Below are 20,839 nucleotides of genomic sequence, written 5' to 3'. Positions count from 1 at the left end.
GCCTGCTGGACAAACTTTCCTCATTCCTGAAGAAGGGCTTATGCCCGAAACGTCGATTCTCCTGTTCCCTGGATGCTGCCTGACCTGCTGCGCTTTTCCAGCAATACATTTTCAGCTCAATTGCTCTTATCCAGACTGTATTGCAAGCAGGGTTAAGAAACTTTAGTACAATTGGATACAGCACTGACTATAAAGGAATGTCCAACCAGTAAAAGCATTCACATTCATTTCTCTTAATTAGCAAGATACACATTTCCCAGTTTCTCAGAGGGTAAATGTAGTAAATCTCACAGCCTTCAATTTCCTGTTTTTGTGCTTGACGTGTGGCCTTAAGTTCCTGTTTTCCGTAGGTGATTGTGATGGGCGCTACAAACAGACCTCAGGATGTAGATCCGGCCATCTTGAGAAGGATGCCCAGTACGTTCCATGTGGACCTGCCCGTGAGTGTTTGGCAGTACATTCTTGAGCTGTTGTGATGTCGTCATTGTTACGGGCATAGTTGGATATGTATACCATTGTTCTATGGTTGCAACGTAACAAATCTTCCGGTTACCAAGTTGACCATTTAAATACCACATGTGGCAGGTTTTAACAACAATATCAATGTCAATTCGGTTTCTTAATAAACACCGGTTATTGTTTTATTCGCAAAGCAAAACATATTCGATGAAAATGCTGTAGTTGATTTAAAATACGCACTCGCTAATGTAGAAATGCAATTCCTTGTCAATATCCCCAAAAGTCAGGTACGTACATGCACCCATACTCTCTGTGGCTGTCTCAGGAAAAGAAGAGAAAAATAGATTTCTCTGCAGGTTTGCTTTCTGCAAAAGAACATTTCAACCAATAGGTCATCCTTTAAAGCAAAAAGAAGCCTAGAATATTCTCTGTTGCTGTGATGTTCTGGCATATGTGGGCAAGATATTAATAATATAAGGTTCTTTCACTGCCCAAATCTGTTATCTTTGTGATCATTTATTGAATTTTCAAATGCAGGTTATAAATACTGCAATCGACCAGGTCACATTTTCAGAATCCAAGACAAAACCTTCATTGTTAGAAGTGATTGCATGATTGAACAGTCCTTGCTGGGCAATTGAGACTGCCAATAGGTACACTAGCAACCAACTTAAGATTAAAAAGCTCATTTACGATCATTAAAAGCAACATAAATTCATTGGCATTCTCTGCAAAAGAAAAGCAATCTGTTCAAACCTTGTACCCGATTTCCAAGAAGCCTTTGTGGGATGTTTTCAATGCTATAGTTTCCCAATGCTTTAAGTCACAATACCTCAGCCATTACAATCGACTTGCCAAACAATCTTTTGTCTCCTCATTGTGAAATTCAATTGAAATTTGGCTTTCTTGTGTCATTTTAGTGAGTGCAAGAATTAAAGTATTGGTAACATCTCTGTCTCTACAGCAACATTTTAAGTAATCATTTCTATGTAATCCCCCAGAGGCAGCGACAGCGGCATGAGATTCTGAAGTTGATCCTTTCTGGTGAGCGTGTACGTGTCTCATTCTTCTCCCTTGCTTTAAGCTGTTACCCACGGCAATTTCTGATGTAATTTGGAGGTGTTTATTGATTAGCCTTTTCTCTCTGTTTAAAATGTTCCTTCCAGTTAAACAGTGATGTGAGACTGAAAGAAATAGCAGAGAAAACGGCCGGTTACTCAGGCAGTGACCTACGGGAGCTTTGCCGAGAAGCAGCCTTGCACCGGCTCCGTGACTTTGTTCGGAAGGAGCAAATGCATTGCATTGAGAGACAGCTGCAGGCGGATGACTACAAGGAAAGGTACTTTGCATTGCTGTGCCTTTGTTATGTTTGACAATATTTGCACTTTATATGCAAAGCTTTATCCCACTGTGTGAAAGTTGACGAGTGAAAGGGAGATAAAGTGGAGTAAAGATAAGGGAACGTGTCCCTTCGTAGGAAAACATAGGCAACTTGTGCCGATGTCTCTGGACAATCACTGGATAAGAAGAAAACAATTCAAATGTGAGACAGCATCTGTTCCCAGGTTAAGACTTTTCTTTCCCTTCACAGTCAAGACTTAGCCCCGGCTTAGACGGAGCCGAGGCACATGAAGACTTGCAGTGGAATAAGGCCAAAAATTAACTAGTACCTATTGTTATGAAGGTGTACGTACCTTTAAGAGAGTTGAAAAGCTAGCACGGACTGACAAAGCACAGCGAGTCATCAACAAGGTAACGATGTAACACTTGGTCGAAACACATAGCAGATGGGTTGCCATGAAACCAAAATAAATTCAAGTTCGGCCAATCAATTTAAATTCTGGTCCAAGATACTAAAATCCAATCAAATTTGAATTTAGTATGTTGATAATATGAAAATTAATGAAATGTTCCGATGTTTTGTGGTATAAAACCAGGCATTTTGAACAGTTGGGGGGGGGGGAAGAACTGACAAAGACCAACAAATGTAGACTGCTAGCAGAAGAGCTGTCTGAAAGGTACCCTGTCTGTGGGGAGTTTGTGCAGCAGAACATTGAGGCCAACCGGGAGAGAATCTACAGAGGAAAATCTACAAAGGAGAATGGGCAAAGCTGACTAGTTTTGAAACGTAATTTATTTTGTTTGTTTGTAAATATTAATCGGGATTTTTTTTAATCAGACTCGCATTGTAGAGTGGGAGGTGAAAGATAGGTTTAAGAGAAAGGAATTGGAAACCGTTGTTGCTTTTAATTTCTTCTGTTGGACTTTGAAGAATAATGTTGTTAATTTTTATTTTAAATAGTGACCTCTGGTATCGTTCTTTGCCTCTTCTAACGGATTACGGCACAAGGTGAATATTTTCTGTGTGGCTGGTTTAAATTAGCAGAGAGGTTTACCCTGTGTCATAACACTACGGAGCCATTGCCCAATGATGGGGTTGAGGAGATGAGAAAAGATTTTTCAGATCGGGAGACGGTGATGTACAATAAACCTGTTCGAAAAGACAGCACTGAAAGATGAATCACCTTAGAATGATTGGGCTGCAATGTGAAGCAGCCATCAATGTTCAGTCTGAATTGGTATATTTGTATGGGAGGATAATCTGATGCCTACTTTGTTTCTTTTCAAAGCTCCACTGATGAGGGTCTCCGAGCAATCACTCAGACAGACCTCTACCTGGCCTTGGAGAAGTTGAAAGAATCAAAGGCAGGAACTAATGTTCTGATGCTGCAAGACACTCCTCTGGACTGAACGGAGCACATAAGGAGCGACACTGAACAATGGGTTTTACACGTGCAAGTCGCTTTCTTTTGTTTTCGAGGCAATTCCGTTGACTTCTACATAATCCAGTTCACTTTCACAACTGGTCTATTCTTCCCTTGTGAAATTGGACTCTGAAGAGATGCTGAGCAACCAACAGCCCTCCTTTCTTTCTGGCGATCAGACACCCCCACTACTGGCTTCATGAGAAGTAGTGTGATGTGCGCTGACAGTGAAGTGACTCAACCTCGTGCAAAACCTCATTTGGCCTCGGATGTGTCGAAAAGACTGGCAGTTGTTGTCTCACCTCGCATTTCAGTAGAGAGCTGTTAAGTAGCTAGAAGTGAGGTTGGCTGAGCTATGTTTTCCGATCCGGTCTCCTTTCCAGCAGTGCTGCCAATGCCATCTACTGTCTTACCAAATGTGATCTTTTCTCAGTGGCTGAGCTGGGGTATTGCGTACCGTCAAGCTATTTTGATGCTGGATAGGTGATACAGCATGGCCAAGACTGTATAATAGGAGCAGGAAGCCTGCACTATTGCTTCCCTATCTAATTCCCCAACCCAAGTGGCGATGTTGGAGAGGGGCAGAGCCGGATGTGGTGGAGCTTAACATTATTGAAATGGGCGTTTTGTTCCAGGTGCTGTGTCAAGGCCAACGCGCCCCCCCCATGGCACTGTTGTGGCCTGTCTTAAAAGAGCAGCAGGAACGTCTGTGTCCCTGGCCAGCGTTCCTCTCCTGATCAATATCACAAAAGTTGTAATTTATCTTGCTACTGTTCAGGAGTTACTGTTGTCTGAAAAGTGGCTGGTTTTGCAATCTCCACTGATTGGAGCATTTCAATAGAGCATTAGCTTAACTCACTGGAAAGTGCTTTCTTTTTGCATTCCAAGCTGAGAGTTTGACATGGCAGAGGCATGAGCACACCATTCAGGCTGGCACCTTTGTTCACTGCTGAAGGAGTGCTGCCCTGTTGAATGTGCAATCTTGTACACAGGGTGTTCAAACCAAAGCCTTGTCTGTCCTTTGTGGATAGATGCTATAGATCTATCAGCAGTATTCACAGAAGGCGAACTGTTCTCCTAGATAAAATGATCTTTTTCCATTTGTCATCACAAATTAGTGGGCAAATTAGCTGCTATGTTTCTTACATTCCAGCAATAACTATGCTTCATTTGGTTGGAAAGCACTTTTGGATGTTAGTTCAATTGAAATGCATCTCCTATCTACTAACAGAAATTAATTTATCAGTTCCATTTATTTTCCTCTTTGATCACTTCATGAGGAATTACCAACTACTTCTGTGTTTCCAACTTCACCTTTTTGTTTATAGCTGTCTGTATAATACAACGTGTGGCTCAGTTTCTCAGACTGCTGATCAGACTGGTATGTGGTTCAGTCCTTTTGGGGTGTATTCACGATCAATCTCCTCCTACCTATAGTGGGGTTGTGGTTTGGACCTTTTGGCAGAGACTGAAGGTGGAGAAGAAGAGCATTTACCTGACAAACCCCATCCTGACTTTAAAGATCTCCATCAGTTCACCTCTCAGTCTTCCCTTTTTTCCAGAGAGGATGCCCTCTCAATTCTTGAATGTTTTTTAAATGTTGTTGAGTACATCTGTGTTTTGTTTGTAATGTGGAAACCTGAACTTTGTACAGCACTCTGTGTGATATAACCAAGATTCTGAATGAGTTCATCATAACTAACCTGTTTTTGAATTAGATTTCTCTGAACTTTGTCATCCTGTGTTTGCACTTTTGATGATTTTTGAACCTGTGTACCTAGTTCCCTTTTATACCTTTTATGCTGTTCCAACGACTCTCTTTTTCTCAGGATTTCTCCTGTCAGAATGGTGCCCCTCCAATTTGCATAGTCAGCCCAAATCTCATTCTGTTAGCTCACAAGAAAAAGGGTGGCTAATTTGCTGGGTAATTGGAGAGTGACCACGAATGCAGCTCGTGTCAGCATCTTGATTAGGGCTCAGTGATGAATAGTCATGCAGTTATCCGCATCTTTGATTTCCCTAAGTGGTCTCACCTGAGCACTGAATGGATAAACCTCATTTCCTTTTCTTCAGTCTCTGACAGTCACATTAAAGTCATGGTTTGAACTGGGAAAACCTGATGTTAGGACCGCTATCTGGGTGTGCACGTAAAATAGGTCGGAAAGTGGTGTGGGTGTTAACAATGGGGCACTAATGAAATAATGAATCATAATAGGTTAAATTACCTTTCTCATCTGGATCAGTTATGTGATTTAAAGGGTTAAACTGCAGTTTCAATAAATCTCTGCAAACTTTAACTCTTGAATCTGTGCTCTGAGATACGCTTGTTCAGCCCTCATGACAAAAAACATTCTGGTAATTTATAATGAAATAAAAACTGGAATTAATTTTTTTTTTTTGCCAGAGCAAAACCCATGCATGAGGGTTCGTTTTTAGCAGGTCTTCAGTCACGTGCTGTAGCCAGCAGCATGACCAAGTTGTGCCACTCTCAACTAAATGGAAGAAAAGCTGTTAACCAGTTCAGAAAACCTGAGTGAGTCTGATACGACAAGGCCAAATATGAAAGAAAGATTACATCTTACAGCCTAATTTTATATCGAGTTACTTTGTCATTAACATTTTTACTGTACTGTCTTGTAATTTGGGTTTTCAAATTTCGAACAAATCCTTAACCGAAATTCTGTGACCCCCACGTAATTCTCTGAAGATCCAACTTTATGATGAGAAGTTGGTATCGATGAGAATGTTCACTTAATATCTTCATAAGCAATTACTAGCTAACTTTATTTAAAGAGAAGAGTGTTCATTTGTGATGTGGTCAAGTCAAAGAAATGTTGGCTACTTGGTGGGGAGTGCAGGGAAAGAAAGTCTGTTCAGCATAATTCAGTGTGTCAATATTTTTCAATCACTTCCCCTGACTTGAGGTTTTTGCAGACGCGAGCAGATTTTGATGCAGCTGAAAACGGGAGACAAAAAGACGAAAATTAGTGCTCCTGGTGTTGTGAATGATCCTCCAATATTGCACTGTTTGGGGTGAAAGCCATGCATCTCTGCAATGATGTGCACATGTTGCAGAAGTTGAGTAGAAACATTTATTGCCAGTGTTGATTTATTGTTTAAACATGCTTATAATTTAGTGATTTTTTTTTAGCTCAGGTTGATGATAAGTATATAAGTTAGGTCGCTGAGCCTGATGGCTTTCAAACATTTTGTCACCCATGCTAGGTAACATCTCCGGCTTCACTGGAGACACTCCATGATGATGTTACCTAGTATGGTGATGAAATGTCTGAAAACAAACCTTCAAGCTCAGCGAGCTAACCTACGAATGTTTATAATTTGCTATCATTGACAATAGCTGGGAAAGGAAATGTTGTTTTGGCTGTTTTGTTATGAACGTTCCGTAGTTTACCATGTTTTCCATTAAATTATTTGTGTGAAATATTGTTACGAAATAAACAGAGCTCAGTTTTGTTGTTTAAGTCATTTCAATTTTAAACCAATGTGGTGGAAATGCTCATCATCTGCAGAGGAAGGAACAGAATTGAGGTTTTAAATCCAATATTATTCTTCTGAAGAAGCATCAACTCTGTTTGTTGCTCCGCAGACGGTGCCAGATCTGTGGGGGAATTTCCAGCACATTTTGTTGTTATTTCAGATCTCCAGCATCTGCAGTCTTTTGCTTTGAGATTATCCAGGGTGTGTGGCTTGTGGTAATCTGAAGGCAGTGTTATGCTGTGGAACAAGAAGTGTGTTGTTTTGTTGCTAACCTAACATGTTTGTTTTTCAGGCCATATGCTTAACTGCTGTGAACAAGTGTGGTCTATGTGCCATGGGGTCAATTGAAGAATGTTAATTTTCCATGAGAACTTGTAAATCCATGTTGTCAAGATAGATATTTCTTGCTGACTTTGTATTTCTTATACTTTATGAAAGGAATTTGAATAGTTACATGTCTAACAACATGTGGCAATCAAAATAAAATGTAGATAGGCTGGAAGAACACCGTAAGCCAGGCAGCATTAGGCGATGGACAAGTCCATGTTTCAGGTGCTTATACCCAAAACGTTGACTTCTCCACCTCCCTGATGCTGTCTGGTTTGCTGTGTTCTCCAGCCTTCTGCCTGTTTAGTTTGGATTCCAGCATCTGCAGTTTTTTTTGTCTCTAATCAAAATACAATGTCTGAGAATGCTTAACACAGTATCAAATAAATCCTGTTTTTTTTTGAGAGTTTGAGCCCAAAAGTAATAAATCAGGACAGTAGGCCTGATGTTGTAGGGTTTTAGTCGTGTCTTCAAAGAGCGAAGAGAGAGAGAAAGGTGGAGAGGTTCAGGAGAGTTTATTACCAGGGCATCTTAAGCTGCCAGTGATGGACCAATTAGAATCTGGCATGTGCAGAAGGCCAGAGTTGGAGGAATGTGAATATCTTGGAACATTGTGAGGTTGGAGGAAATTACATTGATGTGTGAGGGGTTTGAGAGGACCATGAAGGTATTATTTGGATGGCAATACATTGGCTAAGGGGAAGACTCGATGAGGCCTGGGTATCCTTGCACACCAGTTGCTGTAAGTAAGCGTGCGGGTACTGCAGGTGGTGAAAAAAGGCAAATGATATTTAGGCCTTCAAAATGAGACCATTTCAGTGCAGAAGCAGCAATGTCTTAGTGCAATTGTGCAGGGCTCTGGTGAGACCACACAGGTAGGATTGTGTAGGAGTATTCTGTGCAGTTTTGATCTCTTTATTAGACATTCTGGCTATTGGGACAGTGAAGTGAAGGTCTACCAGACTGATTTCTTGGATGGTAGGATTGATGTATGAAGAGAGACAACACTGGTTAGTGCTACGTTCACTGGAGCTTAAAAGCATCTGATGCACACATGGGCGTTCCAGTTCAGGATTCTCGAAAGGTTACCATGCAGGTTAACAAGCAGTTAGGGAGAGAAATGTAATCTTAACATTGATTTCGAGAGGTCAAGAATACAAGCCTAGAGCTGTGCTGCTGGGGCTGTAAAACCTCTGATCAGACCACAATTTGGCACAGTGTGAGCAGTTTTGGGCCCCGTGTCTCAGGAAGGGTGTGCTGGCATTAGAAGGGGTCAACAGGAATTTTACAATGAACGATTTGTCAAATAAGGAGCAGTTGAGTATTCTGGGTTTGTGCTCTGTGGAGTTTAGAAAGATGAGGGAGGATATGATCGAAAATGTACAGAACACGAAAGGCCTGATAGAGTGGATGTGGAGAAGATATTTCCACTGGTAGGAGAAACTCGAACCCAAGGGCACAGCCTTTGCGTAAAGGGACAATTGTTTCGAGCTAAGATAATGAATATATTTTTACCCAGAGGTGATTCATCTGTGGGACTCATTGCTGCAGAAGGCGATGGAGGTGAAGTCATCAAGTGTATTTAAGACAAGGTGGGGGTTTTTTTTGATTGATATGGGGATCATATTGGTTTGGGAGAAGGCAGGAGAACAGGGTTGAGAAATATATCAGCTGTGATTGAATAGTGGAGCAGATTAATTCTGTTCCGATATCTCATGATCTTAATAATGAGGAGGAATCTTGTAGACGCCGATTAAAATTCTACGCTCTAGACCAGTTTAACGCAGGAAGGATGTTCTTCGTGACCAGAGAATCCAGAACCAGGGGACACAGTCTAAGGATACAAGGTAGGCCATTTAGGACTTTGATATGAAATATCTGCACCGAGAGTGCGGTGAACTTGTGGAATTTTTTATCATACAATGCAGTTGAGGTCAAAACTTCTGAATGTTTTCAAGAAGGAGTGAGATCTAGCTCTTGTGGCTAAAGAGATCAAAGGGTACCGGGCAAAAATGGTACAGGGTACTGAGCTGGATAATTGGCCATAATCATCGAATGGTGAGGCAGACTCAAAGGACTAAATAGACTTCCCCATTTTCTTTGTTTCAATGTTTGAATAGTAGATGGTGCTTTTCCATGCTCAAGCATTTCAGCTGGAATTGTTCGTTGCTGTGTCACTTAGCTTATTATGAAAGAGATCCTTTTGAGCTTGAGTAATGAGGATTCTTTGGGTCTAATTTAAGCAGGACAGGGAAATTGAGGACAGCATAAACTACAGAGTGGGAACGGAGTCATACAGCCCAATATGTCAGTGCCCAGCTGGTTTCCTCAATGGAATTTGTTCCATTTGCCTATATTTGGCCCATATCCCTGTAAACCTTACCTATCCATGTACCTGTCCAAATGTCTGTTGTAATTGTCCTCACCACCTCCACTTAGTTTGGCAGGTTATTCCATATGTGCACTATCCTCTAAGGAAAAAGTTGCTCCTCAGGTCTGTTTTAAATCTTTCCCCTTTCATCTTAAACCTATGCCCTCTAGACTTGTTCTCCCCTACCCTGGGGGTAAGACCTCCGCTATTCACCTTATCTCTCCACTCATGATTTTATAAACTTCTTCTATAAGGTCACCCCTCAGTCTCCAACACTCCAGTGAAAAGAGTCTCAGGTTCTCATCTCTGACGTCCTTGTAAATATGTTTTGCATCCTTCCCGGTTTAATAACATCCTTCGTACAGCAGGGCAACCAGAATTGGCTGCAGTATTCCAAATGCGGCCTCATTAATGTCTTGTGCAGCCATGACATAACGTATTAGAAATGTCAGAATGCTGAGCCCAGCAGAACGTTAGTTGGTGGGTACGTCACCACCTGCCAATGTCAGAAGGGGCAACTTGAGTGATGATCAAGCCCACTTACACCAGGGATTCCAACAGTTTTACTTCCTTGACATAGATTGAGTGTTCATTGGTGCAGAATCTCCTTGTCTTGGCACAACGGTCTTGCTACCTGTTAGATTTGTGCAGTGTTCTAGCTGGTCTGGTGTTTTACATCAGGTCGCAAGTTGTTGATAATCTGTATGCATTGCAGAGGGAACCTGGACTTGATCCTGACTGGAGCAAAGGCCACGTCATGCAGAAGGTAAGTGCCCTTTTGCATAAACTTGATCTATGAGATCTCCTGTACTGGCCTGAGGGCAACCTTTGAACTGTGGCTTGCCTCTCCCAGCTGTGGGTTGAAGCTCTTAAATAACAATGCACCTACCAACATGAAGGTTGGACAGGGTTGTGGAGCAGTGTGGTGTAAAATTCCAAGCAGTGGAATGTGGTGAAACGGTTACTTGCCTCTCCCAGCTGTGGGTTGAAGCTCTTAAATAACAATGCACCTACCAACATGAAGGTTGGACAGGGTTGTGGAGCAGTCAGAAGTGAGGTTGGTTGGTTCGTTCCCATCTCAATTTCTGAAATAACGTCCTGTAGTTTTGGCAGCTCTTGTTTTTGAAGAAATGGCTTTATTGTTTTGACTTCATGAACGAAAGATTGAATGCGCTTCAAGGACAGAGTCAGTCAGTTCCATCAGGAACTTGATTTAAAATTCTTTATTGGCTGCAAAATTATGTGACAACTTTCACACTTGATTTAAATTGTATATGCTGTTGGCTCATGAATAAGTGAGAGTTGGCATTTGTATGAGTGAGGAATTGTGGAATTTATAGAAAGCATAAGGTTCTTTGCATCTCTGATTTTTCAGGTCTGCTCAGAAGTGAAGATGAATTATTCTGGTTTTTGAAATGAAAACTTGGGCCTGGTTAGAAAGCAATCAACAGTAAAGTTTATCAGTTTCTGTTTATCACAGAACCTTGTACATAGTTGTTGCAATGCATTTCAGAAACAGAATTGAAAAGAGGTTATGTATCTGCAGAGAGGAAAATAATTCAGTTGGTGGGGGGGGGGGGAGTGGGGTGGGGGTGTTTGGTGGCCATTCCTGAAACAATGGCTTTGGTCTTGAAAATGTTGAATTGACTGAAATTATGGTTCATTTAAGACTTCTCCAGGATTGAATTCTCGGAGCAGGTGAAGGATTCAGGGATGTGGTTTGAGATTGCCACAAGTCACAGTCAAGGCAATGAACGTAGGCTGTGAGAGATGGCAAGGCTCGATGAACCGCCTGTGCGTGTGGATGGGAGAGTTTGTGAGAAAAGAGGTTGAAAGAGGTAATTAAATGCCTAGTACAGAGGTTTTGGCAGAGCTGTGCTGGACGTTTACATGCCTGTCAGGGAAGAGCTGTACGTCACTAACCAAGAGAACCCCATTCCAGTCCTTGGTAAAGTCGGTGCAGGAGACGACCTGAATCACAATCTGACCAATTGCGGAGAGATGCATTGAGAGGCAGTTCTTAATCCACGGGCAAAATTTGAGGAAGCACTGACTGGTCGAGTGAATGGAACGACAAGACAGTTGTTGGGGTTAGATTCCACCAGGTGGATGGGATGGGAAGGTTGGTAACAGAGCAGGGTGGGGCGAAGAAATACCAGTCACTTCTTTGGTGCATCCGTTGCAAAGTGAAATACAACAGAGAGAGCACTGTTGGTTTTTCTCATGGATTTCAAGCCTGGGCAGGAGATGGGAATGGGAGCAAATTGGGCAGGCAAAGTCCTGAAAATATATTAAAAGAACTGTTGTCATGACAGGATGACTGAAGGTGGGTGAGATTAGAACGAATTTAGCAGCTGGGCGTTGAAGAAAAGAAAAAGGGCGATAACAGTAATGGGTTCAGATCTGGAGAGTTCAATGAAAGCTGACCATGTAAGTTGACCGAGCAGGTTGCATTGACGTAGCTACTGGAAAAGAAATTATTCACGTCATAAATATAAGATCTTCTCTTCAGTGCCTTTATGGGTGAATATTCATTGTTGATTCCAAAGAACTAATTATGGTGCCTTCTCATCCCTTTCTTGCTCTGTTTCCTCGGAAACCATCTGAGGACCTGTCCTTGACCCACTTCTCTTTTTCACTTACCTACTGCCTGTCAGTACCATTATCCGCAAATACATTTTCCATATCTAAGCTGAAGATGCTCACTCTCTGACAGAATAACTTCTTGTGACCTCTCTCTTGCCCCGATTAGCACTGCTTATCTGGCCTCTGAGGCAGGATGAGCAGAAATATCTGTAATCCAATAATAGGAAGACCAAAGCTGTTGTCTTCAGTCACCATCGCAAGCTCTGTTTCCTTGTCATTGACTTCTTTGGCGGTTGGAGCTTAACAAAACCTTTCCCAGCTTTGGTATCAGATTTGACCTGAGGATGAATTTCCAACCACTTAGCTGTGTCGTCACTAAGAGAACCTATTTCCATTTTTCTTTAACATCACATGTTTCTGACCCTGCCTCAGTCTGACTACTGCTTAAATTCTTGTTATGGGGGCAAAAACATATATGTTCATTTTAAAATAGAAAGTGTTTTCTGAATTTTGAAGTAAACTTGAAGTGCAGGCTCAACTGCCTGAATGGAAAGGCTGGGAGACAAACTGTTCCAAAATGGATGCATTGTAGAAAATGGCTGTTAAATGGATACCTGAGTCTTAGTTGCTGTTTTGACAACAATCCGAATTTAGCCAGTAAGTTTAAATTATGCCCAGGATTCTCAAACCCAATTGAGTTTTGCTTCTGGGCATCAAAACAATAAATTCAATGTGTCATGGGCATATATAAAAGACATTGGCTTTTTTTTTAAACTTGGTGAGAGAGCAACTACCTTTGAGCAGCTGCTGTAAAGCCAAAGAGCTAACTGCCCATCCACTATCTTGCTCTCAAAGAAATTAGAAGCCACTCTCTATCGAAAGAGGTACCTTTTCATGTAAAACATACTCTCAGTCAAAGAAAGAAAGATGACCACTCTGGGAGATCAGCAGTCCGAAGATTTGAAGACAACGGAGAAGACAGAGACTGTATGGTCTTGAGATGAAGTTAATGTAATGATTAATAAGTGTGCAATTGGAACAGCACCTTTTTTTAAAAAAATAAAGTTGGAGGCAGATAGTAAGTACTTGAGAAAGGGAGGGATTGGATTTGTTGTTTAGTGTTCACTATATTTGAGTGAAGAAAATAAATAGTTTGTTTACAAAGTGGAATTTAGGAGTTCTCTGTCATTTTGTATTTGAATAGATTACAAGACTAGCTTTTCTGGGTGTTCAGTTTATTACCAGAAGGCTTCGACCTCTGCGTTGCAACAGTTTGGGGGCTCTTACCATGATCTTCGGGATTTGATGCAACCTTTTCAAGACTCTGTGGGATTCAGGATGGTATGCACTTGATTAACCAGCGTGGCAGTTAAGTTAGACCCTTGGTCTGACTGAATCTCCCTGGGTAGCCCATACCAGGTAGAGACAGCTAACCACTCCTCCTCCACCCTTTTTGCTTAGTCCTCCGTAATCCAATTGCCTCTGGAAATCTGGTAGACCTATCCATTATGGTTAGCAAATGCTGGTTCCCACTTTTAGTTTTTGGGAGGGGACCTACGCAGTCAATCATAACCCTCCTGAAAGGTTCTTCGAATGTGAGAATTAGCAACAAAGGGGCTGGTTTTATTACTGCCTGTGGCTTACCTACCATTTGGCACTTATGACATGTATGGCAAAATTTAACCACATCTTTATGCAGTCCAGGCGAATAGAAATGCTTTTATACCTTAGCCTGAGTCGTCTTCACACCTGGATGACCTCGTACTGGTAAATCATCAGCTGCCCGGAATATTTCCTGTCTGTATGCTGCTGGCAACACGATCTGGTGCACTTCCTCCCATTTCACCTCTGCACTAACCTGTCATGGTCTTCATTTTAATCTGAGGATTCTTTCCTTAGAATGTATTCCCAAGGGTTATTATCTAATAGCTTTTCTCAATTTGCTGGGGATTACGATGCGGAGCTCGAACCCCTCTGTTAATTAAACCAATCGCCCAGAAAAGCTCACCTTCCCCTGTAATCTGTTAAAATGACGCAGTTGAGCCACACTTGAAGTTTACCTCAAAACACTCTGTATGTTTAAAATGAGCATACATGCTTTCAACTTCGTCACACTCTCATCCAGTGCTTTTCTCCATCCAAGCTTGATTACAATGATTTTCCATTTTTCATCCTGCATAAACTCAAGTCTATCCAAAACTCTGTTGATCTAATCTTAACTCACAGCAAGCCCCATTTAATGTCATCTCCATGCTGTCTTTAGTGAGCGCACTCCCATTAAGACCTTGTTTTTTTTTAAATGTGCATACTTTAATTTCCCTTCATGATGTAGCCCTCTGTAACTTCGCCAAGCCCCATGTGGCCCTCAGACCTCTTTGCTCACCCTAAATCTCTCTTCGTTTGCATTTTCAGCCTGGATTTCAGCTACCTAAGTGCTCTCAACAAAGCCTGCCTAATGCTTTCTGCCTCTGAGGCTTGGTCTCAACAAGAACTTAGCTTAATGTATTTATCATAGTAAAACTTCCCACCGTGTTTAGTTTGCAACATAAATAAATACACAGCAGTCAAGTAATTCACAGTGCAGAAGAAGGCTGTTCAGCCGAGCACATCTTTTCTGGTTCTCCAGTCCAGTTCATCTTGTCCCTCTCCCTCTATCCCCGTAGTCCTGCAACATTTGAAATGTGTATTCCGTTTCCTTTTGAAATCATTGATTCACATTGTTTCCACTACCTTTATGTGGCCATGAGTTCCAGGGCATTATCACTCATTGTCTAAGACCTTCATAAAATCTCCCTCCGAATCTCCTTGGCTCAATCTTTCGACATTGTTTTGATACCTGATCGGGCCAGGAGAAATCAGGAAAAGTAGCCAAAAGTTAAACCGAAAAGAACTGAAGGAACTCCTCAGGAGTGTCAAATCATACGTCTTTTTTTCAAGCAAATTTTTCGGTCACCTGTCCTAATAATTACTAGCTTATCTGATTTGGTGTCCTATTTTGTTTGAGGTTGCTCTGGTGGCGCACTTTGTATTTGATTTACATTTTCCATTCTCCTCCCCTGCAAGAACCGAGCAGCAGCAGCATCAGTGCCTGCCAAGACTTGTCTTTTGTTTTCTTTAATGCTTCAAAGTTCAAGAGCTTTTGAGTTCTGTATAAATTCAGCCTGTGATACAGCACTCGAGTGTTTTGCAGGTTGCCATGAAAAGTAATCGTCGTCATTGCTGATGCAAACCTTGATGCACAGTTGCCCGCATTGATACTGCCTCTCGCACCATGAGGCAAGCAGTGCATTTGGCAATGATTTAGGGTGATACTTAATGGAAAAGTCTGAATGGAGTCTTTGAACACCGGGTTGGAGGCGACGCAGGAGCTTAATGTCCTTTTTGTCTGGTACACGAGATTATTTTTTTTCTCTCTTTTACTGCCCACCATTCCATTGTCATCCAGGCTCCTGATCCACATTTCACAATCTGGATCTTGGCTCTGAATTGAGGATTTGCAGTCTGTGCACGTTTAATTGAGAACAGATTGAAAATGAGTGAGACCGCACGGGGTTTCAACACACTGGCCCTGAAGGAGGCCAAGATTCAGGAGCTGGAGCTCCAGCTTGTCAAGCGAGAGCAGGAGATCCAAGATCTGCGGATTAAACTCCACAAGTGCCAATCTGTGCTGCCAAAAACCCAGCTCCTGCCTCGGGCCAGGAGGGCTCAGGGCATCTCAGCAGAACCACCGTGTTGCTCATCCTCTTTTGACTGGCACAACTTCAAACTTCAGGCACATGAGAAGCCAGCTCGGTAAGAGTACACTTCCATTTCAGTCATCAAGCTTGTTGTGAAAGGAAACGATGGCTGTGTTCAGTGAGACTCAGTACTTTTTGGTCAATATTAAGATGCTGATATTCTCCCTAACTGCATAGGGAGTTAGAATAATCTTCATGATAATTATTCAAAGGGATGACATAATCTTTACATCATTACCTCAGGCTAATGTTCAAATCCCAACATGGAAAATTGTGAAGTGTCAGTTCAGTAAAAAGACTAGTGGAACGGTGACCACTGTTTTGTCCTACAAACCTGTCTGTTTCACTAATGTCCTTCAGCGAAGGAAATCTGTCATCCTTACCTGGTTTGGCCGACACGTGACTCCAGGCACACGGCCATGTGGTTGACTCTGGGCAAGCAGGAGTGGTCCGTAAGTGCTCACCCATCCATCAAAGCCCACGTCCCATGAACAAATAAATAAAAATAATATTTAAAAATAAGACTACCATAGATTGATTTGAGATATTGCGTAAGTGTAGTGTGCTTGAGAGGAGCAGGTGCTTAAGTTCCATATGCTGTCCCCTGAGGTGTTTCCTCACCTCCTCCATGTTTGATGGAGATCCATTGCAGGCATTAGGCATTAACTCAGTTATTGTACCACACGATAAAATGAATGAGGTGAATTTTAAAATTTTTTTTGTCTGGTTTTTTAACCACGCTGGGGGAGTGGCTCCTGTTCTGTGGAATTAAAGACCAAGACCAGAAGCAGTTAATCTCCGATTGTTACCAAACAAAATCCAGCAGCGAATTCAGGAGAAATATTGTTCTTGGGAGAGAGTTGAAACTGTGGAACAACCACAGGGAATAAATGAAGTGAATGGTAGAGATGCATTTAAGGTTAGCTACATAAATATATGAAAGAGAAAGGTATAGCAAGTTGACTGATGAGGTTAAATGAAGAGCATAGCAGGAAAGCTCAAGCACCACACAGTTTGGCTGAATGGCCTGTTTCTGTGCTGTAAATTCTCATACTTGAATGAACACAGGTTGGATACAATGGCACTTCGGTTAAGAGTCAACTCTGTGTTTTGACTGGAGTCTCTCAGACCAGGCAGACCATCCCGAGTATTGGGAATTGGTGAAGCAGTGGTTTTGTTACCCTATCTGGCAGCTTAATGGTCACTTTTACCGGGACTGCATTTTAACATCTCTCAATTTTTGAAAAAAAATCCACTTTTGAATTGTTACTGCTCAAATTCCCTTGAGCCTTCGGAAGGGTTTGGGAGCTCTGTTAAAAGTTGCTTTACAAATGAAAGTTGTTGTCATCAGAGGCATTATCATTCCACTGAAACATTTAATTTTAGTGGAATTTTAGATGTAACATGACACATGTGGCTGCCTTTGGATGGTAGGACAATGTGTGTTGAATTTTAAGACAAGTTCCTGAGAGTTGCCAAGTGGTTTTTGGGAGCCAATGGAACTTGACCATGCATTCCCAGGATTGAAAATCCAATTGAACAACCAGGACACTCCCTCCGCCAGTGCATGCCACCCCTAAAAACCCATAGTCTGTGGATTTTGTTAGTTTGAACTATGCTGTGTGTCTGATTTTTACTGAATGTCCGAGCTGTCACGATGAATCTTCAGTTAGTTCTCACTAATGTGTCGTCCCCATCTCCACCTTTTCTGCTCGATGCTGGTACATTCCTTTTTGGCAATTGAGCCTGATCTTACTATGCACCCTTTTCAGTAGATGTAAAAGAACTCGAGACCTTAACATCTTTTCATCTCTTCCGAGCTAAGTTCATACTCGTCAACAACCCGCTTGTGTCCTCAGTCAGTCTATTGCCACAAGGCCAAGGAACAGTTAGTGCAGGTAAGACACTGGTGTGAGGAGAAAGCTGTGCATCTCTGTGAAGGACCTTGGCTCTTGTCATTGGGAGTCACTGGAGCCAGTAAGAAACAATTTGCGTGTATTTAGTTTCTTTCTGCACAGTGACTGTGCAATTCTACAAGTATTTAATTGGCTGTTAAGCATTTCACTGTGTGCTGACTTCATGAAGGATTTAGAGAGTCAGATGTACAGCACAGAAACAGGCCCTTCAGTCCAATCCGTCCACGCCGGCCAGATATTCTAAATAAATCCAGTCCCATTTGCCATCACTTGGCCCATATCCCTCTAAACCCTTCATATTCAGACACCCACCCAGACACCTTTTTTAAATGTTGTAATTCTACCAGCCTCCTCCACTTCCCTAATAAGGGAAAATGACCAAGTGAGGTATTTGCTGACAGTGCCTGAACACACTCCCTCACCACCCTGTGAAGCACAGAACCACAATTTTGAACTTGCTTCCATTAATCCCAGGGTTGGTGCTGGGGGAGGGGAATGAAATATGCTCTCCAGTCTTGATTTTTGTTCATCGTTTTGGCTCGATTATGGTGTCCAGTGCTAAATGCACAGCTGTGGAGATTACTCCCTGTGCTTCCGCTGTCTGGGCGAGAGCTCTGGTGTCCTCAGGTGGTATTTTCAGCAGGAGCTATGGAGTGGCAATCGAGCCAAGAATCCAACCTGGACTAACCCACTACTATGGTTTGCATGGCTCAATTCATCCAAAGATTGTTCATGTTTCTTCAAATGTTTATCAGACCATTGGAGCGAAGTTAGGAGAGGGCAGCTGAAATTATGGTCAGAGAATTTGGAGAAGGTTTTTGAGGAAGACATTAGAGAAGATGAAATGAATTTGTTTAAATGCTGGAAATATGTGACTAGTGTCTTTCACTCTGAAGGAGTAGAGATAATTAATTTTTGCTTTGGGGCTATTCAGTAAAAGAGTTTCCACCTGTTTGAAGAGCTGAGATACTGAAATGGTTATGTCAAACAGTTTGAACAATGCTGTGTGTCTGATTTTTACTGAGTGCCCGACTGTAACCGCGATCCCTGAATCTTCAGTTAGTTCTCACCAATGCCCCACCTTTTGTGTTTGGGCACTGGTACATTATTTGTTGGCAATTGAGCCCGATCTTACTATGCACCCTTTTTCAGTAGATGATCTCTTTCCAATGGATGGTGCCAGTGGTAGCTTATCACAACACAGTCAGAATTGCTAACTCGGCACATCCTAATTGAATCTACACCCTGTATGTTCTGTTACTCCCTGCTTTTAGCAGCTGTGAGGACCCATATCTTTCAATGTGAGATTTAGTTTCAGTTAATTGTAGATTTGCAGATAAGGCTTGAAATCCATTCAATGCATAAGAAGTTCCTTTCAATGATTTTCTCACCTAATTGCTCACTGCCACGTGTATGGCTTAGTAATGAATGATTGCTATGGAAACATGGTGATAGTGGATGATCGTTGAGCGTAGTGCCCAGTTATTGAACAATGGACATGGATTGGTGGTTGACAGGATATGCACTTCCTTCTTGAATATAAATGGTTAATTAGTACCGAACCTTTGTGCTTAGGTGTGATGTTTGATCCAGAGAATTCAGAGCTGATTGCATGAAGGCTGATGGAAAGCTGGGGCTTCAGCAATTCATGAGAGTTTGAATTATACTCATGCCATGACTGCAAGACTGCAAACTAAATTGTTGCCTTCTGGGTTGCACACATGCTCCACTGCTGCTGAAATTCTCAGATTGCTAAGAAAGTGTGTTCATTTGTATTTTTGCACCAGTACTCTTGTCATTTTTTTTTGTTTTGAGACATTTTGATGAAGGCTGTATCAGTCCATTGGCATTCCTATCTCCCATTGGATACACCGAGTGCATGGAAGCTTGAGCTGTCCGTGCTCTTTTGCTGTTGCTCGCCATGGAGTCATACAAGTATACTGACCAGGAGGATGCCATTTGCCCCATCATGCCTGTGACTGCCAATAAAGCTTTAACCAACCAAATCCAGTTTCACACTCCTTCAAATGCATATTCAAGCATTTTCTAAATGTGATGAAAGTTGCTCCCTCTACCACCTTTTCAGGCAGTGAGTTTTAAACTTTGTGTGCTGTGTGTGTTGGGAGGGTGGGGGGCGCAGCAGAGTCTGCTCTCCTCTCACACTTGGACGAATTAACTTGATTGAAAGCCCCAAATCACTGACTCCTCTGCAAAGGGAACTAGTCCTTAACGTTCCATATCATCATCATCTGCTTCTGCGTTCTGAAAAAAACAAGCTACAATGCATCCAACCTTTCCTCGCAGGTGAAAAAAGGTTTACCTGTGGTAACATCCTTGAAAACGAAGATAAAGGTGTTCCTCAGTGTGACGACATCCTCCCTGGGTTGTGTCTTGCTGAAGAAAGGACATTAACCCATTATCTGCCACAAGCACCAAGTCGACTTATCCTGCTAAGTTCTAGGTTCTATGGCTATCTATACAATGAGGTTCCTCCTTTTTATGCCTCTGACTATCTAATTGCCTGTTTTCAATCCCCTTCAATTATATTGCCCCACAGTTCTTTGGACTAAACTCTATTTACCACATTTCTGTCCTCCTGATCAATACGCAATCATAGAATCCCCACAGTATGGACGCAAGCCATTCTGTCCATAGAGTCCATACTGGCCTCTTGAGGAGCATCCCACCTCGACCTACCCCCACCCCCCCAACCATAACCCTGTAACCCTGCATTATTTGTGGATACCCACCAAGCCTGCACATCCTTGGACGCTATGGACAGTTTAGTATAGCCGATTCACCTGACCTGCACATTGTTGGACTGTGGGAGGAAACCAGTTCAGACCTGGGAGAGAATGCAAACTCCACAAAGACAGTAACTTGAAGGTGGAATCAAACTGGGTTCCTGGTACTGTGAGGCAGCAATGCTAACCACTGCCACTCCATATATATTATTAACTTGATGCAGTCCATCACCTTCTTCCTCACTATCAATCCCACAACTCATTTTTGTACCATGAAACAAATTTTGTAATTGTGTCCCTTCCATTTAAATCTAAAGCATTGATAATAGATGATGAAAAGCAAGGCACTCAAGTACTGAATTCTGCAGAGCTCCACTGGAAACCGCATTCCATTTACAAAATACCAGTTAACCATTACCTTTAGATTCCTGCCATT

General features: G+C 42.1%; 2 protein-coding genes across 5 annotated transcripts in view; both read left to right on the top strand.

Annotated features, from left to right (window-relative positions):
- LOC122543171 (outer mitochondrial transmembrane helix translocase-like) overlaps positions 1–9,598 on the top strand; it is a 22,198-nt gene extending 12,600 nt beyond the window's left edge. For 2 of the 4 annotated variants that reach the window (XM_043681592.1, XM_043681591.1), the window contains exons 7-11: positions 351–440; positions 1,461–1,511; positions 1,626–1,798; positions 2,762–2,809; positions 3,090–9,598. In XM_043681592.1, the coding sequence (XP_043537527.1) occupies positions 351–440; positions 1,461–1,511; positions 1,626–1,798; positions 2,762–2,809; positions 3,090–3,210 (483 nt within the window). In that variant the 3' untranslated portion in view covers positions 3,211–9,598. Of the gene's footprint in view, positions 1–350; positions 441–1,460; positions 1,512–1,625; positions 1,799–2,050; positions 2,212–2,761; positions 2,810–3,089 lie in introns of those variants that run through there. The other 2 variants (XR_006309939.1, XM_043681593.1) reach the window with 2 other exon arrangements.
- Positions 9,599–15,521: 5,923 nt separating this feature from the next.
- LOC122543167 (cGMP-dependent protein kinase 1-like) overlaps positions 15,522–20,839 on the top strand; it is a 96,128-nt gene continuing 90,810 nt past the window's right edge. Inside the window, exon 1 of the mRNA XM_043681576.1 lies at positions 15,522–15,798. Within this exon, the coding sequence (XP_043537511.1) occupies positions 15,539–15,798 (260 nt within the window). The 5' untranslated portion in view covers positions 15,522–15,538. The remainder of the gene's footprint in view (positions 15,799–20,839) is intronic.

Source organism: Chiloscyllium plagiosum, chromosome 42, assembly GCF_004010195.1.
Source record: "Chiloscyllium plagiosum isolate BGI_BamShark_2017 chromosome 42, ASM401019v2, whole genome shotgun sequence".
Classification (NCBI taxonomy): Eukaryota; Metazoa; Chordata; class Chondrichthyes; order Orectolobiformes; family Hemiscylliidae; genus Chiloscyllium; species Chiloscyllium plagiosum.
This window is presented reverse-complemented; position numbering and strand designations above follow the sequence as displayed.